Raw genomic sequence first — 23,405 nt, forward strand, 5'->3', positions numbered from 1 at the left:
AGGATTAGTAGATGTTTGTTAGAGAAAGTGTGTCACTAGGGGGTGGGCTTTGAGAATTCAAAAGCCCAAGCCAGGTCCCAGGGTATCTCTCTCTTCCTGCTGTCTGTGGATCTAGAGGTAGAAGGCTCAGCTAGCTCTCCAGCATCATGTCTGTCTGCCTGCCACCATGCTCCCTACCATACTTACCATCTTGACAATATGGACTAAACCTCTGTAACTGTAAGCAAGCCCCAATTAAATGCTTTCTTATATAAGAATTTGAGGTGGTGGTCTTGGTGTCTTTTCATAGCAATAGAACACTGACTAACACAATGTACCAAAAATTAACTTCAACTTTGTGGCTACCTGGTAGGAAAAGGGGAAGAAAAATCCCCATCCAAAAGGAAAGCCAGCTGGCCTGTCTTTAGGAAAATGACTGGAAGTCCTACCCCCCTAGAAAAGCCTCCAGCCCTCACAAGATTCAAATATTAGACTTGAAGCTTTGAAATTACTAGGAGGAAACATAGATAGACATTTTAATTCATCAGCATAGGCAAGAGCTTTCTGAAAAGGATTCCAGTAGCAAAGGAAATAATCCCAAGAATTAACAGATGGGCATACAAAATTTAAAAGCTTCTCCATAACAGAGGTAACAATTGCCAGAGCAGGCAGTAGTTTAGTATCAAATTATATCAAGAACTTCAAAAAAAATCCAGCCAATAAATGAACGGATAAGATGAATATTTCTCCAAAAGAAGAAGTGGAAATGACAATGAATATTTGAAAAGGGGGCTTATAGTTACATTCTTGGCCATCTTACACCAATCAGAATGCTTATCATCAAGGAAAGATGCTGACAAAGGTACAGACAAAGAGAAACCTGGTGGTGGGATGTAAATCGTAGCAACCACTTTAGACACTAACATAGATATTTCTCAAATACCTAAAAGTAGAACTACCAAATGACCAGTACATCACATCTGTGGCACACCCAAAGAACCCTGAATCATACTTTCATAGAGATATAAGCACATCCATGCCTATTGTTCTGCTGTTTACAAGAAAGGTAATAACACTAGGTTTCTATCAACAGATGAATGGATAAAAGTAATGTTACATACATACAAAGTGGAATTTTATTCAGTACTAAAGAAAAATATCATGCATTTGCATGCAAATGAATGATGTGGGAAATAATTTCTCTAGTGAAGTATTGGTGTGTGTGTGTTTTGTGTTAGTCATTAAAGAAGAAAAAGGGGGCTATGGTAGGGAAGAAATGTATTTTGTTGGAGAAGGGGAAGATTTAATGGAATATATGTGTCATGAAAGTAGAGAAACTTAGAACTTTCCAGAGGAAGGGGCCAGTAACATTGGTCTAGGGACCATGGTGTAGAGCAGTGGGTGAGGAAATGAATAAAAAATAATGAATAAGAAAATGTATTAGGAACTGTGTGTGTGTGTGTGTGTGTGTGTGTGTGTGTGTGTGTGTGTGTGTAGAGAGAGAGAGAGAGAGAGACAGAGAGAGATTATATATAATTTTAAAGTCTATGATTAAACCCATTATTTTCTCTTAATTTGAAGATTAACTAAAAAAAATAATAGGCAAAAAATACTCATAAAAACTACAAACCTAAATTGGGTTATGTCTACATTGTCCTTTCTGATGATATTTTTCTATATATGAATAACACTAGGTTTCACATGTCCCTTAATAAGTCTAGGTCCCACAGTCTCATTTTCTATACTTGAAAAGTTCTATTATTTTTCATTACTGTTTCTTGAGCTAAGAAAAAAGTTCACCAGAGTAACAACAGAAAGTATAGAGAGTACACAAGTGTCACCTGGCAGACAGTTCTCCAGAGCACTGATATGAACTCACTTGCCATGTTACTAGTTATATCTACTTGTAATATATGCAAGAAAAAGTCTTTGTTTCCTCTCTTAAGTCTTACTGTGATCTGCCTAATTGGTTGCCAAAAATAGTTTCTGAATTCATAGGTAAGAAATAATTAGATTGCATTATTATATTAACTAAGAATTCAAAGGTATTAGGCAAGGACAGAATCAAAGACAACATTTTTATAGTTTAACAAGAAAAATTAAGCCTCAAATTGAGGAATTACACAGGATTGGGGGTTCAAGCACCCACTGGAGCCAATGTGCTTAGTGTTCTCCCATTGTAAATGAAAGAATTATGTTATATGGTTACTGTCCCTCCTAGTCTATAATCTCACAGCAACACACTTTAACGCATATACACTTAAGCCTTTCAAAAGGTGAATGGCATAACATTCTATAATTTACATTGCATTTGTTCATTAAGATTCACTTGTAGTTTGCCTATCTAGGCAATAACCTGTTACAAGTTTTTATAATATTTAGGGCAATAATGCAGTAAGACTGACTTTCTTAGAAAAAACAAAAACAAAAACAACAACAACAACAACAAAAATAATTTCATTTTCCTAACTGGTCTCTTAGTTGCCCCAAGTAATCAAAGGAATTTTTTTTTGTAATAACAGTGGTTACTTTGATTAAACATTTTACCTTAGTTATCTGATTTAACTATCACCTAGCCATCATATACAGTTCTTTCAGATCCATGCTATTAGCAATTGATTTTACAGGTGAAATTGGTGATATAAAGCATATGGCTATGAAACACTACAGGAAAATAGAATAAGCTGGGCATTTCCAAGTACAAAGTTTGTTTGTTTTTGTTTTTTTTTTTCAAATTAAATGGAAAACTATCAAAGAACAAAATCATAGAGAAACATCCATACCGCTTGTTCCATGAAGTCAAATTCAGGAGCACAGGTATATATTAAGGTATCAAAATCTGTATACCTTAAGATTCTGGCTGCTATAAGGTCACTCAGGCGAATCTGGAAAAAATAAAGCAAAGTGAAGGAAAATTACAAAACTGTAGCCAGTAAAGAATAAATGACATTGCCAAATTATAACAGAATAGATGAATCCAGGAATGCAGAGGTGTGCCTTAGAATCAAAAGGCAAGTGTAGAGAACTGAGTATATTCAGTGATGAGTTATCAAGATTACTTAAAATAAGTAAGAATAATTAGTGTGCTGGTTAATTCTTGTCAACTTGGCACAAACTGGAGTCTTTGAGAGAGAAAGAAGCACAATTGAGGAATAGGTCCTATCCGATTGTCCTGTGGGCATGTCTAGGGCACAAAATCAATGACAGGTATAGCAGGGTCCAGCCTACCAAGGATAGTGTGAACCCTGGGACTTTGTATTGGAGAAGAAAGTAAGATGAGGAAGCTATGCATCACAAACCAGTGTGAAGTGTCCCTCCTTGGTCTCTGCCTCAATTACTCCCTCCAGGTTTCTTACTGAGCTTCTGCCCTGAATTTCCTCAGTTATGGAATGTGACATGGAAACTAGATTAACTTTTTACTCCCCAAGTTGTTTTGGTTAATGTTTTCTAAAAGCAACAGAAACAGTGGCATGAACATCAATGGCATAAACAATCACTTTCTAATTGGAATTAAGTTCTATTCCATAAGATACAACTGGCACAATTATCAGTTCAACAACATATGGCTAGATAATTCATAGACCATATAGGTGACCCTATTATTATTACACTGCCAAGTGAGCATAGTATTAAACTTACTCCTTGTGGCTTAAGGTTATACATACAGATCAAGACATTTTCAACCCTCAACTGAGATATTTCTATTTGCAGTAAATAATAATTGACACAGATACCCACACTATACAAGAGGCAGAGAATACATTGCAGAATACTCAAAGATTCCCAAAGGATTAGGGATCAAAGTGTAATAGCCAGAAGAAGTTGATGACTATAGACAGCTGCACATATGGACCCACAGCAGATGTGACATAATATACAAACCTTGTGCAAGCCAATGTCTGACTAAATCCCAGCACAGACAAGAAAATTAATTACATAATCCCATTCCTGGCCAAGGTGTGATTTGAAACTCTTAGCTTCAGGGAGGCAGAGATACAAATTTTCTTTTTTCCTTTATTATGTTTTGAGGGGACAAGGTTGAGACAGGGTTCTCTGTGTAGCTTTGGCTGTCTGGAATTCTGTAGACTTGGCTGGGCTTGAACTCATTGAAGTCATCTGCCCCTTCTGCCTGAGAGCTGGGATTAAAGACATTTACCACCATAACCCAGGTTTGTTAGTTTTCTTTAGAACTGTACTGGTGTCCAAATATTGAGCAAGAATTTCCACATAAAATCTGAGAAACTTCTTTTTTTTTTTTACTTTTCCTTTTTTTCCTTTTTTATTATTTTTTTTGTTTTGCATGTCGATCCCAGTTCCCTCTCCCTCTCTCACTCTCTCCCTCTCTCCCTCCCTCAGCCCCTCCCTCTTACCCTCTCTACCCCACCACATGCACCCTGACCACCCTCCCCTTCCATCCCCCACCCCAATTCCACATGTAGGACAATGCCATCCAGGTGGGGTCATGTAAATCTCAAGTCATCTGAAGTAGGGACTAGGACTTCTCAACTGTCTCTAGGTTAAGGCAGTATCCCTCCATGGGGAATGTGTCCCCAAGGTCCTTTTGTGCACCAGGAATATATCCTGGTTCCACTCTCTGAGGTCCCTTAGACTGCTCAGTCCTTCTGGCTGAGATCCATATTCAGGGGGGCCTGAGTCAGTCCCACGCTGGCTTCCCAGCTATCAGTCTGGGGGGCTGTTAACTCGTCCTTGTTCATATCTGTCTCTATGAGTTTCTTCAACCTGGTCGTATCCTCTCTCTCTGCATCTGGATTCCAGTTTGACTCAGTGTTTAGGTATGGGTGTTGGCTTCTCTTTCCAACAGGTACTAGATGAGGGCTCCATGATGGTGGATAAGTTAGTTGTTGATCTCACTACCCGGGAAGAGCATTTATGGTAGCCTTTCCACGGTTGCTCAAATTGTTAATTGGCAGAAGTCTTGTAGGTCTCTATACCTTTCTTTAGGTTCAGCTTTCTCTTCAAGCCAATAATGGCTCCCTCTTTTATGTTAATTCTCTCTCTCTCTCTTTCTCTCTCTCTCTCACTCTTTCCCCCCCCTCTCATGACTTCTATTCCTACCCTGACTCAATCTTCCTAGTTGCACGTGCCTTCCTCTACTCTCCTTCTCTTTCTCCTACTTCTCTCTCCATTCACTGCCCCCCCACTACCCATGTGCTCTGGGGGACTTGTCCCTTCCCCTTCTGTGAGGGAACTTATATGAATCTCTTAGAATATACTTTGTATCCTAGTTCCTCTGGTGGTGTGAATTATAGGCTGGTGATCCTTTGTCCTATGTCTAAAATCCATATATAAGTGAGTACATACCATGTTCCTCTTTTTGTGACTGGGTTACCTCATTCAGGATGGTTTCTTCAAGTGCCATAAACCTGCCTGCGAATTTTGTGGCATGGATGTGGATCATTTGGGTGTATGCCTAAGAGGAGGATTGCCTGGGCCTGTGGTAAACTCATTCCCATTTTCCTGAGGAACCGCCATACTGATCTCCAAAATGGCTGTACAAGTTTGCACTCCCACCAGCAGCGGAGGATTGTTCCCCTTTCTTCACATCCTCTCCAGCATGAGTTGTCATTGGTGTTTCTAAATTTAGCCATTCTGGCAGGAGTAAGATGGTTTCTCAATGTTGTTTTGATTTGCATTTCCCTGATAGCTAAGGATGTGGAGCACTTTCTTAAGTGTCTTTCAGCCTTTTTTATTTCCTCTATTGAGAATTCTTTCTTTAGTTCTCTACTCCATTTTTTAATAGGGTTATTTGGTGTTTTGTGAACTAGTTTCTTGAGATCTTTGTATATTTTGGAGATCAGCCCTAAGACAAACTAAGAAAGAAAACTACAGACCAATATCCCTAATGAACATCGATGCAAAAATACTCAATAAAATGCTGGCAAACCGAATCCAAGAATACATCAGAGAAATCATCCACCATAACCAAGTAGGCTTCATCCCTGGTTTGCAGGGATGGTTTAACATACGAAAATCTATCAACTTGATCCACCATATAAATAAACTGAAAAAGAAAAACCATATGATCATTTCCCTAGATGCTGAAAAAGCCTTCGACAACATTCAACACCCTTTCATGATAAAGGTCTTGGAGAGATAAAGGATAACAGCAACATACCTAAACATAATAAGAGCAATAAACAGTAAACCAACAGCCAACATCAAACTGAATGGAGAGAAGCTTAAGGCGATTCCTCTAAAATCAGGAACAAGACAAGGCTGCCCTCTCTCTCCATATCTCTTCAATATTGTAATTGAAGTTCTAGCTAAAGCTATAAGATAGCAAAAGGAGATCAAGGGGATTGAAATTGGAAAGGAAGAAGTCAAATTATCTCTATTTGCAGATGATATGAAAGTTTACATATGTATTTTCAGTAAAAGGAAACCAGACATCAATAGAAACATATGGCACAGTTGATCTAGCATCCAGAACAGCTTCAAGGCTGCTGACTGAGATGATCCAGCCTCACAAATTACTCCAACCAATACTTAACCATTTTTCTGAATTTTCTCTGAGTCCCCCCAAGATGCCAATGACCCTCAAACAACAGGAAGTATTCTAGAGAATGACACCCACATTTCCAAAAGGTAAATTGTGGATGTTTGTTATAATTTCAGGTGGTTACCAGTCGATATTGGTCCTGGTCAGGAAAAAAATGTACAAAAGAAACTAGGTTGAAGGATCTTGTTCTTAAAAGAAAAGGGGGTAAATATAGAAATTATAGGATAAAAGGGTAGGATATTGAATCTAATCTTAAACTAAAAATAAACAACTACTAATCTTAAATATTTTACATTGGTAGGTGTTTTGGTTTATTGATACAAATTTAAAGTATTTTTGCTATATTATATGTACATTTCTACTCTTGTTTAGGGTATTGTGCTTATGTATCTCACTAAAATGTAATGTATAATTAAGAAATTCAAGTCTTGTCTGAGGAAAACCAGTGAGTTTAGCCTTTTGTAAAGTGTTACATCATGACCATCTACAGACATACACCACTTAGTCTCTCTCCTGGAAAAAGGTCAGCTCAATAGAAGTTTAATAGGAGTTAAAGAACCACATGCATGCATGGCTTCAAAAGATTGTCTATAATTTTTAAAATTCTTTTAGCCCACATGTCCAGAAATAGGAATGATTAAAACTATATTCAGTCAAAAAAAGAAAGAAATACAGATTAATAGTCATCTATAAGTAAGACTTATAGTCATGTTAGGTATATTTTCAAGGTTATACACAGGTATATTTATATAGATATAAGGTCTTCAAACACTTCAAAGACCTACTGAATGTGGCATTTAAAGTGTTTTAATAATATAAGGCTTTTCTTGATAGTGAGACATGGTCTGTTCCTGGCGGCATCATTTACTTTAAAAGAAGACAATGGGCATCAAAGAACCATCACATGGAGTTTTCTGTATTTAAGGAAAAAGATAGCCATTTGGGAAAAGACATTGCCCTTGCCTCAATTATTGACAGCATACTATCCAAACTGGACCAGCAGGATGCAAATTATTGTGACTGCCAAACTTTGCCAAAACAAAAGTAGGACAGTCCTTAAAAATTCCCTGATTCCCAGAAAATTCTGTCAGATATACTTGTTGGGCTGTATGCCAAAGACAGATGCTCTCAAGTTACAGAAGAACCTAGGGTGACTATCCAGGCAGCCAGATGTCCTTGTCATTATGTGACACTTCAGTCTTCTGGGATATTCCTTGGAGTTAAAGACTAAATAACTAAACTTAAAGTTTCCTTTAGTTGTGATAAAAAGGTAAATTAGATATGAAACTTTAGACTCATGAAAATAAGATATATTAACTAATATAGCCTCTAATTTTGCCAAATATTAGCTATTGTAACTATAGTTCTTAATAACTGTTTTTGTTATATGCAATTTATATGTTAAAATTAAAACCTTCATTTTTAATTAGACAAAAAGGGGGAAATGCTATGGCATAATCCTTTTGTACCCTGTAAAGATTTGTCACTTTGATTGGTTTAATAAAACTCTGACTGGCCAGTAGATAGACAAGAAGTACAGGCAGGACAGCCAGACACAGAGGACTCTGGGAAAAAGTCAGGGGAGAGGCCAGCAGACACAGAGGAAGCAGGATGTGTATGAAATGAGAAAAAAGCAATGAGTCATGTGGTAGAACTTAGGTAAGAAATATGGGTTAATTTAAGTTGTAAAAGATGGTTAGTACAAGCCTGAGCTTGTTATAGGCTGAGGATTTGTAATTATTATAAGCCTTGGTGTGTTTATTTGGAAGCTACTGGCTGGGCAGAAACTTTTGCCTACACTGTATCTTTTAGAAATTTGCTCAAGCTCCAGTGGAAGACCATATATCTAAGACTAATTAGACAGCATAAACTAATATTGAAGGGTGTAAAAATAAAGGACACAAAACTGTGTGGGTAGGGATGGGGAGTGGATCTGGGAAGAGTGGAGGTGGGCAGGTGAAACTTGAAATTCTCAAAGAAGTAATACAAAAATACAAGGATGATAAGAAGTGGGAGGAAGTCTGGAAACAAATTAGTACCAAAACCAATGTTTGCCTAGAATAAACTAGTTCACATTTATAATCCTGTATTTTGTGAGAAAAAACACTTTCAGTTCACTTTTCATTATATACTACAAATCATAAATATTTCTAGCTCTCACAGTTTTCATAAAGCATCACGTACTGGCTGTGTTTGCTACTTAATATTTTCAGACAACCATTAAACATGAGAACCCTTCTCAGGAATCACAACTATACGTAATATTTTGACTGAGTTACCATCAACCAAACCCAGTTTGTAACCTTTGCTTTCTACCACTCAAGACAATTATTTTTCCACTGTGAGATATATGACATGTAAAACATTAATTCAAATTATCTGAGAGGCACAGAAACAATTTTAACAACTCTGATGATTGTCACTGTTTACACTAACTCAAAGAGTCCTCTTATTGACCAATACTGATAATTTTTTTAGTTACCATTTTTTTTTAAAATTGTTCTGGCAACTAATAGTAGTTTGATAAAAATACTAAAATTTCACATTAGTCATTTGGGACTATCGCAACACCATTAATTATGAATTATAATCAGGTAATTTATTATTGGGATGTTTCTTTTTATATCTACTGTGGTTGGGTGAGAATTTGAGTAAGAGTACGAAATAAAATTGCCAACCAACCAAGTGGATAACTAATGTAGAAAATCTAAATAAAGTTAAATAAAAAAATATACCTTACTAAATAAAAATGTTAAAGAAAACTGGTATCACACATTGCAAGATAGAAACAACAAATATACCTGAGAATCCATGTTTACCATATCAGTAAAAGTGCAAAATAGGGTTTACATGTAAAAATTCTTTTATGTGAATGTAAACCATTTTCTTGGAGATTCCTACCACCTGACCTTTTATAGGAGCAGCACTATAATAAGTTGCCAAAGGTATTGTGATTCTGTACTTGATGGTTCCCTACTGGACAATATTATATAAAGAAAATATCTTGTTTATATATGCTTATTTCTTAATAGAAAGTGCTAAAAATCAAATGTGTATCCATGCATTAGTTTCCTTTCCTTAAACTAGTTAGCAACTTGGGAGTTAGGCCTTGGAAAGGAACTTTCATTAATATATTTGCTTTAAGCAAATAAATACCAAATTAGAGATAAGAAATCCACATATATTTTCTAGAAGATAAAAAGACAAATAGCTATTAACATGTTTTTACACAAAAAGAATAGTCTTAAATACTAAAAATTAATTTTAGCCTCTAAAATTAAATTAGTAAAACTCTTTTGGAAAAAATTCAAGTTCTTTATTTCAAAGATAAATTGACACTGATCATATATTAGCATCATTAACAAGGGAAAATTATTAAGCAAATATGTGTCTTCAGCTGAAATATTACAAATGACTACTGAGCAAATTCTTAGTTTTGTCTCTAGGAAACTGAGCCAGCATCTACTGACACATTTATGACTACCCTTCAGATAACAGGCTATTTCAAACTCTCACCCATTGGTGTATCTTTTGAGATTTTAATGTTTTAAGGAGAAAGTACTTACATGGTCTGAAACCCCACAGATTTTAGATGTCAAGAATTTCAAAATAATTGTTCCACTCCACCAAGCACAACCTTGGATTAGCTAGAAAATAAATAGAATTTGACTTTTAAAAATAACATATAATTCAGTTAAAATATTCAGTGATACCCACCAGGAGCAGAACAAAACTAAATCATGTGAGATGAACTACTATGCTATGCAGAGTGAACAGAAAGAAAAGGAAAGCTGATTTACAGTTCTTTGTATTGGCAAGGAATTAAATTTGATGATACTGCCATGCTGTTATAAAGTGCCTAAAAGTACCAGGGCATTACATATTCTAAATATAAATGCAATTATAAAGAACAAAAAATAAAAATAACTTCCTTTTAATCTCTTGGAAGACAGAGACAGTTTGTCCTAAACATTACTCTCAGCTAAAGCCAAGGTTGAAGGAGTGGGTTGAGAAATATGGTAAGATCCCAAGTTTGGACAGGAGGGTAGCTACAGTGTGTCTCTTGGACATGACAGGGATAGAACTACTTCATTCAAGAATTCACACAGCTGGGGCTGCCTGCTAGTGACCTGAACAAATCAAGGTAGTCTACATGTTAATATGATTGGGAAATCAATTCACAAACCCCAGTCCTAGTCGAGGAACGAGGAAGATAGTTGATGGTTTCCATTGAAAGGTGAGTCAATTTTCATTAAGAGTATAGCCCCTAGGATATCAATAAAACTTCATTGGAGGGCCACACATGCTGGAGTGTGTGAGCAGTAGATATTGGGTTCTACAGGTAATCAAAAAGATAAAAAAGTGAACCTTGAGTTGAAGGGTAGGGAGATGCAGGTGAATATGGAAGGGGTTAGTGGGAGAAGTGTAGTTAGTATGATCAAAATGTATAAAATTCTCAAAAATTAATAAAAATATTTTATTAAATATTTCCCACTACTATTGTGTGAATATGAGTCTTCCTTTAGGAAAGGAAAATTTTCTTACATCTAAACTATGAGAGCTAGGAGCCACAAACGGGAAAGAACAGGTGTATTTGTCTTTCTCAGTCTGTGGTGCCTCACTCAGTACATGTTCTGGTTCCATCCATTTATCTAAAAATGTCATTTCCTTCTCATTTACAGCTAAATGGTATTCTGTAGTATAGAGGTATCACATTTTCATTCCTACGTGTTAGTTGAAATATATTTAGGCTTGTTCCATTTCCTAGCTATTGTGATTAAAATAGCAATGAACATGGATGAGCAAGCATCTGTAGAGTAGGAAGTCAAGTTTTTTGGACATATGCCAAAGAGTGAAGAGCTGCATAATATGGAAGATGCATTTCTAGCATTTGGAGAAGTCTCCTCCTTGATTTTTGCTAGTGGCTGGGCTGGTTTACTATCGCACAGTGAATTAGGGTTTCCCTTTCCTCACATCCTCATTAACCTTTGTTGGTACAATTTTCTAGATCTCAGCCATTCTCCCTGGGGTAAGTTGAAATCTCTGAGTAATTTGAATTAATATTCCCATGATTTAAGGATGATGAACACATTGGAGGATTTTTTTAGCCTTTTATTTCTTCATTTTGGGAACCTTTTGTTTAGATCCATAGACCGCATTCTTCTAGTTGGGTCCTTTATTTATATAGACTCTTCATTATTTGAGTGGAATCAAGCTGGAACCAGCCTGGAAGCCTCCTCAGTGAGGACTAGTTTTACAATACTAGACATAGTTTAATCAATCAAAGAATGTTAAATCTAAAACATTTCTGACACAAAACATGCAGAAAAACAGTGACACTATGAAAAGAGAAAACTTAGGAATAATGGGAATAGGAGAAGAATCCTAGCTCAAAAACCCAGAGAACATATTTAACAAAATGATAGAAGAAAATTTTCTCAACCTAAAGAAGGATATGTCTATAAGGTTACAAGAATATTATAGAAAACCAAATCGATTGGATCAGAAAAGAAAGTTCCTCCAATATATAATAATCAAAACACTAAACATATAGAACAAAGAAAGAATATTAAAAGTAGCATGGGAAAAAATACCAACTAAAATATAAAGGGAGATCTAATAGAATCACACCTGACTTCTCAATGGCCCTAAAATCCATAAAGGTCTAAACTGATAGTAAGTTGGACCCAGAAAGACAAATGTTACATCTTTTCTCTTTATTGTGGATGGTATCTTTGAATCTTCAGATATTTGTGTTTCACTTGGAATACCCATTGAGGTTTGGAAATTAGTGAGGAACCAAATTTGGGGATGGTACTTTGAAGAGAGGAGAGATAGGATGAGGTGGTATAAAGTGCTAATAGGGGGATTCAACATATAGGACTGAGAGAGCAGAATTCCAGACCCTCTCTCCAGTAAGATAAGACCATGTGGAAATACTTAGATTGATAGAAATGGGTTAATATTTAAGACAGAGCTAGCCAATAAGAAATGCTAGTAACAGGCCAACAACTTTATATCTAATGCATCATCTCTGTGCGTTATTTTGGGACTGGCGTGGCTGTGGGATCAGGCTGGTGGGAAAGTGCTCGTAACATTTCCCTTCTAGGCAACATGCTATTTCTTTCTACCTAATATAAAGATTTCTTTCTTTACTTTTCATTTTCTAAAATTTTGTTATAATGTATCTTGGCTTGAGTTTCATTGGATTTATCTTCATCAGGATTTACATTTTGACAGACGGATTGAGGTTTCAGTCATTGCTTTTCAAGTATTTGTTAGCCTGCCTGTTTTTGGTCTATTTAAAAAATTTTATATATATATATATATATATATATATATATATATATATATATATACATACATACAGATCTCTGAGGTACTGTCATGTTTCCAGTATGTTCTTAATTTAGATCAAGCTGTTTCTCTTGCTCCATTTTCAGTGATGCTTTTACTTACTATCATTCATCCACCAGATTTTAAATTTACAATTACTGTGTCTTTCGATAATATAATTCTGAAGTTCTTTTTCCTAAAAGTTTCTATTTCCTGAGATGTTATAATTTATTTGTTTCTAACAAATATGTTTACTGAAGCATTTTTATGATGGCTATTTTAAAATCTTCATCAAATAATCCTAGTGCCCATTGTTCAAACTCCCTCTCCACTCTCCCTCCATTTTTATAGTGTGCTGTAATTACTACAATACATTTCAGTTAATGTTTGTGAAACAAATGCCAGTGGGAAAGAGTACACTGTATTTTTTCTGTGTCTGACTTCTTTCATTATGTATAATGCCCTCCAGCTTTGTGCATTTTCTATATATCATAAGGTATCATTCTTATTTACGGCTGACAAATTGCATAGTGCATAAGCACACCACATTTCCTTTGTCTATTCATCCACCAATAAGCACCCAATTGATCCCATGTCTTAGTTATTGAGATACTGAACCATAAACATAGACTGTCCCTCTGATATACTGACATCATTTTCTTTGGCTGTAAACCCAGAGTGGCATTCTAGCCAGAGTAAATTCGAGTGGTACACAACACCAAGGCGTGACTATAGTTTATGATTACAGGTATGCAAAGGCTGTAAACACAAAGTAATGATGGAGAGGTGGGAGTCAACCTAATGGTCCTAGCAATGGTATACAGGAACTTAAATACCACATTTTATACCACAAATACGTGAAATTATTACAAGTTAATACATTTTATTAACAGTTAATGAGTTGGAAAAGTTAACTACTCTAATCTACACTGTAAACATGTTTCAAATGATCACATTGTATCATATAAATCTGCACAATTAAAATAAAGAGAAATACAAACTCCAATAGATACCACCACCCTATTCATTTCAATGCTGACATTTGCTGATCACCTTTTCTAATTCAAGCCATTACTTTTCTCTTTCTTGCTATGATTGGTGGTAGCTATTGCACCAGGCACATTGGGAATCATGTAATAGAGATTGTGAAACCTATAATAATACTCCATTTCAACCTATATAGTCCCTGACCTTTTCATATGCTCTTGTTACAATAGCAATTCAGTTTTCAGAATATCTGCAGAGCTATTGTTGTCAGTTTAGTCCACTTGGTGCCTCTTGTGGTTTCATCTCAGTCCCCAGTCATGCTGTCCATTGGGAGAGAATGCCCCCACCAGTCCTCTTGCCATTAAGTGGGGGATGGCAGATACCAGGTCTAGGGAGCAGAGAACTCATTCTTTACAGGTAGGTGCTTTTGTTTGGATCTTAAATGTTCCCCAAAGCTCATGTGCTGAAGGCAGAGAGTTCTTAGTGCAGCAGGGTTCAGAAATAAAGCTTCTGGGAGGTGACTGGATCATAAGAGCTCTGACCTAACCAATATTAATCCATTTGTCAATATCTAGATTAACAGTTTGAGAGTGGGACTTTGTCATGAAAGATCCCAACTTTCTGGCTGCCATAAGGTGAGCAACTTTGACTATCTACAAGCTCACAGCCACAGTGCTCTATATCACTGCTGCCCAGAAACGACAGACCAAATGGCCACAGAGTGGCCCCTTTGACACATGGGGCAAATACACCTTTTCTCCTTAAAGGTGATTTTCTTGAGTATTTTTTGCCACAATTGTGGAATATGGCTAATATAGCTGTCTTCATATAACCTTTCTTGATGGCCTCCATGGCTGCCCATTGAGGCTAAAAAGGAATAGTTGATGCCAGATCCTCAGAGTGGAGCATGTCCCTGGCTTAACTTTTGGGGTTTCTCTCCAAACCTCTGTCTCCTAGTTATTGAGAAGATTCCTGTTCAATATCTGCCCGTGGAAAAATCTAAAAGAATAAATTTTATGGGCAATTTAGCAGAATCTTCTTAGTGCCCACAGACATGGTTCTACTTACTGTTCACAAGTCAAAATGATACTTTTCTGAAACTAAGACTATTGCATATTTAAAGTGTCATGCTATCAACTACTTGGTGGACAAATCATTCTCCATTTTCACTATGTGGTACAGGAATGCCTCTAAAAGAACCTAGACACTCATTATATTTGTTTTTCTTTATTTAATGAAATCTACTTCCTCACTCAGTTTAAGAAATAAGATTGATTAGAAAAAACTGTTAAAAACATTAACTCTTACCCAAAACTGTAGTTCAGTGGATCCCAATCTTTGAATTTTATTCTTCTTTTGCATTATTACCTAGAAGACATGTCATCAAAAAGTGAGAGAAATACAATTAACATTTATATTATGCAATCACTTCCTCCCATATCAACTATATCTGCAATCTCTACCTTCATTATGGACTTTTCAAATTGTGGACAAGAGAAACTTCCTTGAATTTAAAAGCAGTTGCCTTGTGTACTGAGATGTTGCCTCTTGAATCACATTTCTACCTCAGTGAATTATGTGGTTTATTCTCTGCAAGATAACTCCTGTGGAATGAAGGTGGGGTGTGGAGAATACTGAGAAAGTCTGGCACCATGTTGAGAAAGTCAACTGCACACTGCACTCAGCCAGTTTTTATAATATTGAACATATAACCTTGTCTCTGTTTCTGCATTATCAAGTAATCAAGGGACAACCTTACACACCATGTAGGCCTTGTATTTCCCTCTATTTCTTATGCTTATGTTTTTCTCATAAAAAATGTAGCCAAATCCTGTTTATTTTAATGCTTTTTATGAATGGACTCTTTCAGGAAAGATTGACTATTACTAATTTTCCACGCTGGTTTGAGTGGGTGGGGTGACACACTAGCTGACTTGTGGGCAGGATAGCCATACTAGGAGATATCATCAGGGGTCTGGTGTTATAATTTTTGAAGATCAACCTATGCTGGCTTGAAGCCCTCTTGAAAACAACATATATATATATATATATATATATATATATATATATATATGTATATATATATTCATATATATACATAATCTTATATTTACAATTATGGTTCAATAAATCCATTTAATTAATTTTAATCATATTTCTGATATGCATAAGCTAGAATTAAGTATGAAATTAAGTAGAAGTAAGAAATGAAATACTAAAAATAATAAAGCAAAAATGGTCTTTCCCAGGTTCAGTGCACTAAATGGTTCTTTGGGGATAGCCCTTGAGTTTAATGTCTTTGCTTCCTACATCCATCCTGTTTCACATCCCCCCCTTTCCCTCAAAACCTATGCAACTTTTTGCATAAAACCTTCTGCAACTTACCCATGTTACTATCAAACATGAGGAATAATAAGAACTTAAGTACATTGGATTCCCAAACATCAAAATGAAACATAGGATAACAGAACCCTGAGAAATGGAAACAAAAGTGATTCACAGTCATTACATGTAGTCATATTTGCAGGCAGGTTAGATAATTATATCCTTAGCATTTTTGTTAGTGTATATTCACTATAAATGATATATTTATTATGACATTTTCACATAAGTAGACAATATAATTTGATCATACCACAAAAGTCATTAATTTTAGTATTGATGGGTTTATCTAAAAGACTGAATTTCAAGCTACTGTTATGACCTAAATATTAAAATTCAAGATCATAAATTACGTATAGCAGAATTTAAATTCTTTTCCATGTGCTACTGTGGTTTCTATAGTTTGAATAATAGACAGAATAAGACAATGATAAATATGTTTCCATTAATGTTTCATTGCATCATTTTGTAATTTTTATTATCATTTTAGATTAAAGGAACTGAGATAAAAATGTACAGAGGCATAAAATTTCAGATGCAAAATTTCACATTTGCATAGTGTTAAAAATCTCAGGTGTAAAAGGGTTTTTAAAATTTATAACAATATTAATATTTAAAAATAAAGACTAAAGAGGACTCATGTTCAGTTCCCAGTTACCACATGACAGCTCACAACCGTCTGTAAGACAATTCCAGGGGATCTGATGCCCTCTTCTTTGCTTTGCTCTGTGGGCACTGAATACATGCAATGCATATAATGCATGAACAAACATTCATACATGTAAAACAAGAACAAACACATCTTTAAAAAACATAAAATCTTTAGAGAGGACAGTCCATCTTTTGTAGGGTTGCCAGTAAAAGCACAGCACAACACAGAGCCTAGTATGCACATTCCCACTGAAAGGAAACCTCCAGATATCTTCAAAATCATGCACCTGAAATACTAACAGAAGTACCCCATAAAACATAAATGGCTATGCTTTATAAACTGAGATATGCTAATACTAGACTTAGAAATATTGAAAATGTTACCATGTTGATATAAATGATCTTCTGAAATTTGCTTGGCTCAATGTATCCCACAACATACATAGGAAATAATGATGCTATCTGAAAATATAAAAAACAAAAAGTGAAAAAAAATTGTAGAAAACAAACAGTTCATTATTCATAGAAAAAGCAAATACTCTCTGCTAAAGAGGCCTCAGTTGGAGAGTGCCATGCCCCAGCTAGATCTGCCTATAGGAGCAGAAGCATCCTGAGTCCCAAGCCTAGTTTTTGACCCCCATCATCTTTGATCCCCATTGCAAGGCCTCTGCTAGAGGTGAGTCTGGGACCAATTCAGGTGGAATCCCACCCACACCCTTCCCTGGGAACTCCCTGGATTGGCCCAGGATCTCCCCCTGTGTCCTGTACCCATCAAGAGCATTCCCAGTGCACTGACACACCTACCCACCCTGAACAAGAGCCTGTCCTCCCCCTACCCTGTGTCCTATGCTGCCCACTGCCCCATCTGTCTGGTTGAGCACTGGGACAGAGGGTGTAGCCAACAATCCTGCCACCTTCGGGGAACTTCCTGGAGCTGTTCTGAGAACACTAGACCTGCCTACCCATATGGGGCCACCAGGAATCCCTACCTGCCTGGTCTCTGACACCCACCACTGGTCCTCTACTGGAGTTCCTCACCCCTCCTAGATATCCGACTATCCCCTCGTGGCCATCCTGAGCCCCTGTGGGCTGGATACTTGACCCCATCACTGGGCCTCTGCTAAAGAGGCCTCAGCTGGAGAGTGCCCGGCCCAGACTAGATCTGCCTATAGGCCTACACAGAACATCCTGAGTCCCAACCTTCAGGATCTTTGACCCCCATCACCAGTCTTCTGCTGGAGACTGATCTTTGACCCCTATTGCCAGGCCACTGCCTGAGGAGAGACCTCCTAGAGAACTTGGACCACTGAGCTACAGACATCAAAACTCTGAGCCACCTAAGCCCACCTGGCGGGTACCAGATATATATATATATATATATATATATATATATATATATATATATAGATATAGATATATAGATAGATAGAGAGAGAGAGAGAGAGAGCTCAGTACACCTAATGGAAAAAGCAAAGGGAAGACGGCAATACAAGAAAACACCTAACGATAGAAAGACAAAAATGACACCACCAGAATCTAGGGACTTTACACCAGCTAGAACTGAAGACCCTAAAGCAGATGAAGCAGAAGAGAATGACTTAAAAATTATCATCACAAAAATGATAGAGGCCCTCATAAATGATGTGAGAAAAATCCCATAAAAAATGGAAGAAAAGACAAACAAAAAAAATGGAAGAAACAATTAAACAGGGGAAGGAAATGTTTCAAGACTTGAAAACTGAAATAGAGAAAATAAAGGAAACACAAACTGAAGGAATGCAGGACATAGAAAAACTAACTGGACAAATGATCAGGAATTACAGACGCAAGCATAACCAACAGAATATAAGAGATGGAAGAGACAATCTCAGGCATTGAAGATAAACTAGAGGAAGTACATTCATCAACCAAAGAAAATCGTAACCCAACAAATCCATTACACAAAACATCCAGGAAATGTGGGACACCGTGAAAAGGCCAAACCTAAGAATAATAGGCACAGAGAAAGCGAAAGAAGCCCAGCTCAAAGGTGCAGAAAACATATTCAACAAAATCATTGAGGAAAATTTTCCCATCTGAAGAAGGACATGCCCTTGAAAGTAAAAGAAGCATACCGAACACCAAATAGGCTGGACCAAAGGAAAAATACCCCTCGACATATAATAATCAAAACACCTAACATACAGAATAAAGAAAGAATATTAAGAGCAGCAAAGGAGAAAGGACAGGTAACATATGAAGGCAGACCTATTAAAATTACACCTGTCTTCTCCATGGAAACTCTCAAGGCCAGAAGGTCCTGGATAGATGTTCTACAAGTACTAAGAGTCCACGGATGCCAGCCCAGGCTATTATACTCAGCAAAACTCTCAATCACTATAGACAGAGAAAACGAGATACTTAACGACAAAACCAGATTTTCACAATATGTATCTACAAACCCAGTCCTACAGAAAGTTCTGGAAGGAAATCTCCAACCCAAGGAAGTTAACTAAACTCACAAAGACATAGGCAACAGATAATCTCACTTCACCAGAACCCAAGGGTAAAGCAGGAAAAATATACTCATATACTGCCAAGAACAAATCTAAAACAAAGAAGTATTAACAATCAATGGTTCTTACTCAACCTCACATTAACGGTCTTAACTCACCTATAAAAAGACATAGGGTTATCCTATGTGGCTATCCTAATATCTAACAAGTTAGACTTCAAACCAAAATTAATCAAAAGAGACGAAGATGGTCATTTCATATTCATTGCAGGAGAAATCCATCAACACAAAGTCTCAATTCTGAAAAATCTATGCCCCAAATACAAAGGCACCCACATTCGTAAAAGAAATGCTACTAAATCTCAAAGCTCACATAAATGTCACACACTTATAGTGGGAGACTTCAACACACCACTCTCACCACTACACAGGACCATCAGTCAGAAACTTAACAAAGAAATAAAAGAACTAATAAAAGTTATGTCTCAATTGGGTTTAATAGACATCTATGGAATATTCCATCCAAACACAAAAGAATATAACTTCTCTGCTCCACATGGAACCTTATCTAAAATCGACCACATACTAGGCGACATAACAAACCTCAACAGATACAAGAGAATTGGAATAGTCCCCTGTATCTTATCAGACCACTATGCTTTAAAATTGGAATTCAACAACACAATTTGCAGACAACCCTACAACTTCATGGAAACTGAACAATGCGCAATTGCACCATACCTGGGTCAAGGAAAAAAGAAAGAAAGAAATTAAACTTCCTAAAATTCAACGAGAATGAGGACAAAACATACTTGAACTTATGGGACACCTTGAAATCAGTGCTATGAGGGAAGTTCATTGCACTAAGTGTCCATATGAAGAAACAGAGCATAATAACATTAGAGAAATAACAGCACAACTGAAAGCCTTAGAACAAAAATAATCAAACTCATCCCAGAGGGGTAGACGCCAGGAAATAATCAATTAGAAGGCTGAAATCAACAAATAGAAACCAGTAAAACAATACAAAAAAAATCAAGACACAAAGAGTTGTTTTTTCGAGAAAATCAAAGAGTTGGTTTTTCAAGAAAATCATCAAGATAGACAAATCTTTATCCAAACTAACCAAAAAGTAGAGAGAGAACATGCAAATTAACAAAATCAGAAACAGAAAGGGGAAGATAACAACAGACACAGAGGAAATCCAGACAATTTTCAGGTCATAATGTGAAAACATGTACCTCACAAAATTTGAAAATTCAAAGGAAACGAACAAATTTCTGGATAACTGTCACTTACCAAAACTAAAACAAGAAAAGACAAACAACTTAAATAGATCTATAACCCCTAACAAAATACAAACAGTCATGAAAAGCATTCAAAAATAAATAAATAAAAAGCCCAGGTCCAAATGGTTTCAATGCACATTTCTACCAGAAATTTAAGGAAAAGCTAATGCCAATATTCCAAATTGTTCCACACAATGGAAACAGAAGGTTCATTAACAAACTCTTTTTACAAAGCCAAATCACCTTGGTACACAAGACACACAAGACACAACTAAGAAAGAAAACTACAGATCAATATCCTTTATGAACATTGATGCAAAAATATTAAAAAAAAATACTGGCAAAGCGAATCCAAGAATACATCAGAGAAATCATCCACCATAACCAAGTAGGCTTCATCCCTTGGTTGCAGGTATGGCCTAACAAGCAAAAATCTATCCACGTAATCCACCAAATAAATAAACTGAAAAAGACAAACCACATGATCATCTCCCTAGATGCTGAAAAAGCCTTCAACAAAATTCAACACCATTTCATGAGAAAGGTCTTGGAGAGATCAGGGATAACAGAAATATACCTAAACACAATAAGAGCAATATACAGCAAACCAACAGCCAACATCAAACTGAATGGAGAGAAGCTTAAGTCAATTCCTCTAAAATCAGGAACAAGACAAATCTACAAAGAACTCAACAAACTAGTCAACAAAACACCAAATAACCCTATTTAAAAAATGGGGTACAGAACTGAAGAGAGAATTCTCAATAGAGCAAATTAAAAAGGCTGAAAGACACTTAAGAAAGTGCTCAACATCCTTAGCTATCAGGGAAATGCAAATCAAAACAACTTTGAAATACCAACTTACTCCAGCCAGAATGGCTAAAATTAGAAACAGGACTCATCCTGGAGAGGATGTGGAGAAAGGGGAACACTCCTCCGCTGCTGATGGGAGTGCAAACATGTACAGCCATTTTGGAGATCAGTATGGCGGTTCCTCAGGAAAATGGGAATTAGTTTGCCACAGGATCTGGCAATCACCCTCTTCGGAATATACCCAAATGATCCACATCCATGCAACAAAGACATGTGCTCATCCATGCTCATAGCAGCATTATTTGTAATAGCAAGAACCTGGAAGCCCCCGGATGCCCCTTAACTGAAAAATGGATACAGAAGATGGGGCACATTTATACAATGGAATACTACTCTGCGGAAAAAAAAAAAAACAATGGAATCTTGAAAGTCACAGTCAAGTGGATAGACCTTGAAGAAACCATCCTGAATTAGGTAACCCAGTCACAAAAAATAGGAACATGGTTTGTAATCACTCACTCATTTATGGATGTTAGAACTAGAGCAAAGGATCAGCCTCTAATTCACACCACCAGAGGAACTAGGATACAAGGTGGATTCAATGAGAATCATATATGGTCCCTCACAGAAGGGTGATGGGACAATTTCTCCAGAGCACATGGGGAGGGGAGGCAGTGAGTGGAGAGGGAACCAGGAGAATGAGAAGGGAGGAGAGCAAAGCATGTGGGAATAGGAAGATTGAGTCAGGGGATGAATAGAAGACAGGAGGGGGGTGGGAATATAAAAGAGGGAGCCATTATAGGATTGAAGGTAAAAATGAATCTAAAGAAATGTCTAGAGACCTATAAGACTGACTCCAACTAACAATTTGAGCAACTATGGAAAGGCTACCATAAATGCCCTTCCCAGATAGTGAGATCAACAACTAACTTATCCTCCATCATGGAGCCCTCATCTAGTACCTGTTGGAAACAGAAGCAAACACCCACAACTAAACACTGAGTCGAACTAGAATCCAGGTGCTGAGAGAGAGGACAAGACCAGGCTGCAGAAACACATAGAGACAGCTGACCTGAACAAGGAGGAGCTAATGGGCCCCCAGACTGATAGCTGGGAATCCAGCATGGGACTGACTCAGACCCCCTGAACATGGGTCTCAGCTAGAAGGCCTGAGCAATAAAAAGGACTTCAGACAGTGGAACCAGGATGTATTCCTGGTGCACAAAAGGACTTTGTGGACACATCCCCCATGGAGGGATACTCCCTTAACTAGAGACAGGAGAGAAGTCCTAGTCGTTACTTCAAATGACTTGACAGTTTTAGATGACCCCTCCTGGATGGCATTGCCCTACATGTGAAGTGTGGGCAATGGGAGGGGAGGGTGGTTGGGATGCATGTGAGGGGGAAGAGAGGGAAAGAAGGAGAGAGGGTGGGAAGTATGAAGGGAACTGGGATCCATATGTAAAATAAAAATAAAAAGTAAAAGAAAAAGAAAAGAAAAATAAAAAGCAAATACAAGGGAAAAGTTGTATTTCTGATGGTAGGAGCAAAATGATTTGATTCAACTTTCCAGCCTAGAATCATTAGTAGCAGGGGAAACATACAAAAGTACAGGCATATATGAGTGCATGGTATTTGTGGACTTTAATTATTATTATTACTATTCTTATTAGCAATTCAATTAATAACTAAGAGGATAAATTCCTTGAAATAATGGGAATCTCTCCCTCTCACCATGATATTTGAGTTATTTTAGTAATTGCAGTTCCAATAATGGCTGAAGCAACTGCTTGTGTGACAGGTAAAGAAAATAACAGGCTAAGCAGGCAGACTGTGAGAGGGGCACACCAAGACATAGATAAATCCTACTTTCCCAGGCTTTGGTATGAGGCCTAAAATGTCCAACTCTAGGAATGAGCCAGAAAGAAAGAAGCTGTCAGAGAGAACAAAACCC

General features: G+C 36.9%; 1 protein-coding gene across 1 annotated transcript in view; it reads right to left on the reverse strand.

Moving 5' to 3' along the window:
* Dpy19l2 (dpy-19 like 2) overlaps positions 1-23,405 on the reverse strand; it is a 119,534-nt gene that overhangs the window by 33,231 nt on the left and 62,898 nt on the right. Inside the window, exons 10-14 of the mRNA XM_051197168.1 lie at positions 17,240-17,317; positions 16,208-16,294; positions 15,131-15,190; positions 10,066-10,146; positions 2,763-2,864 (exon numbers count right to left, since the gene is read on the reverse strand). Of these exons, the coding sequence (XP_051053125.1) occupies positions 2,763-2,864; positions 10,066-10,146; positions 15,131-15,190; positions 16,208-16,294; positions 17,240-17,317 (408 nt within the window). The remainder of the gene's footprint in view (positions 1-2,762; positions 2,865-10,065; positions 10,147-15,130; positions 15,191-16,207; positions 16,295-17,239; positions 17,318-23,405) is intronic.

The sequence above is a fragment of the Phodopus roborovskii genome, unplaced genomic scaffold, assembly GCF_943737965.1.
Source record: "Phodopus roborovskii unplaced genomic scaffold, PHOROB, whole genome shotgun sequence".
Lineage (NCBI taxonomy): Eukaryota > Metazoa > Chordata > Mammalia > Rodentia > Cricetidae > Phodopus > Phodopus roborovskii.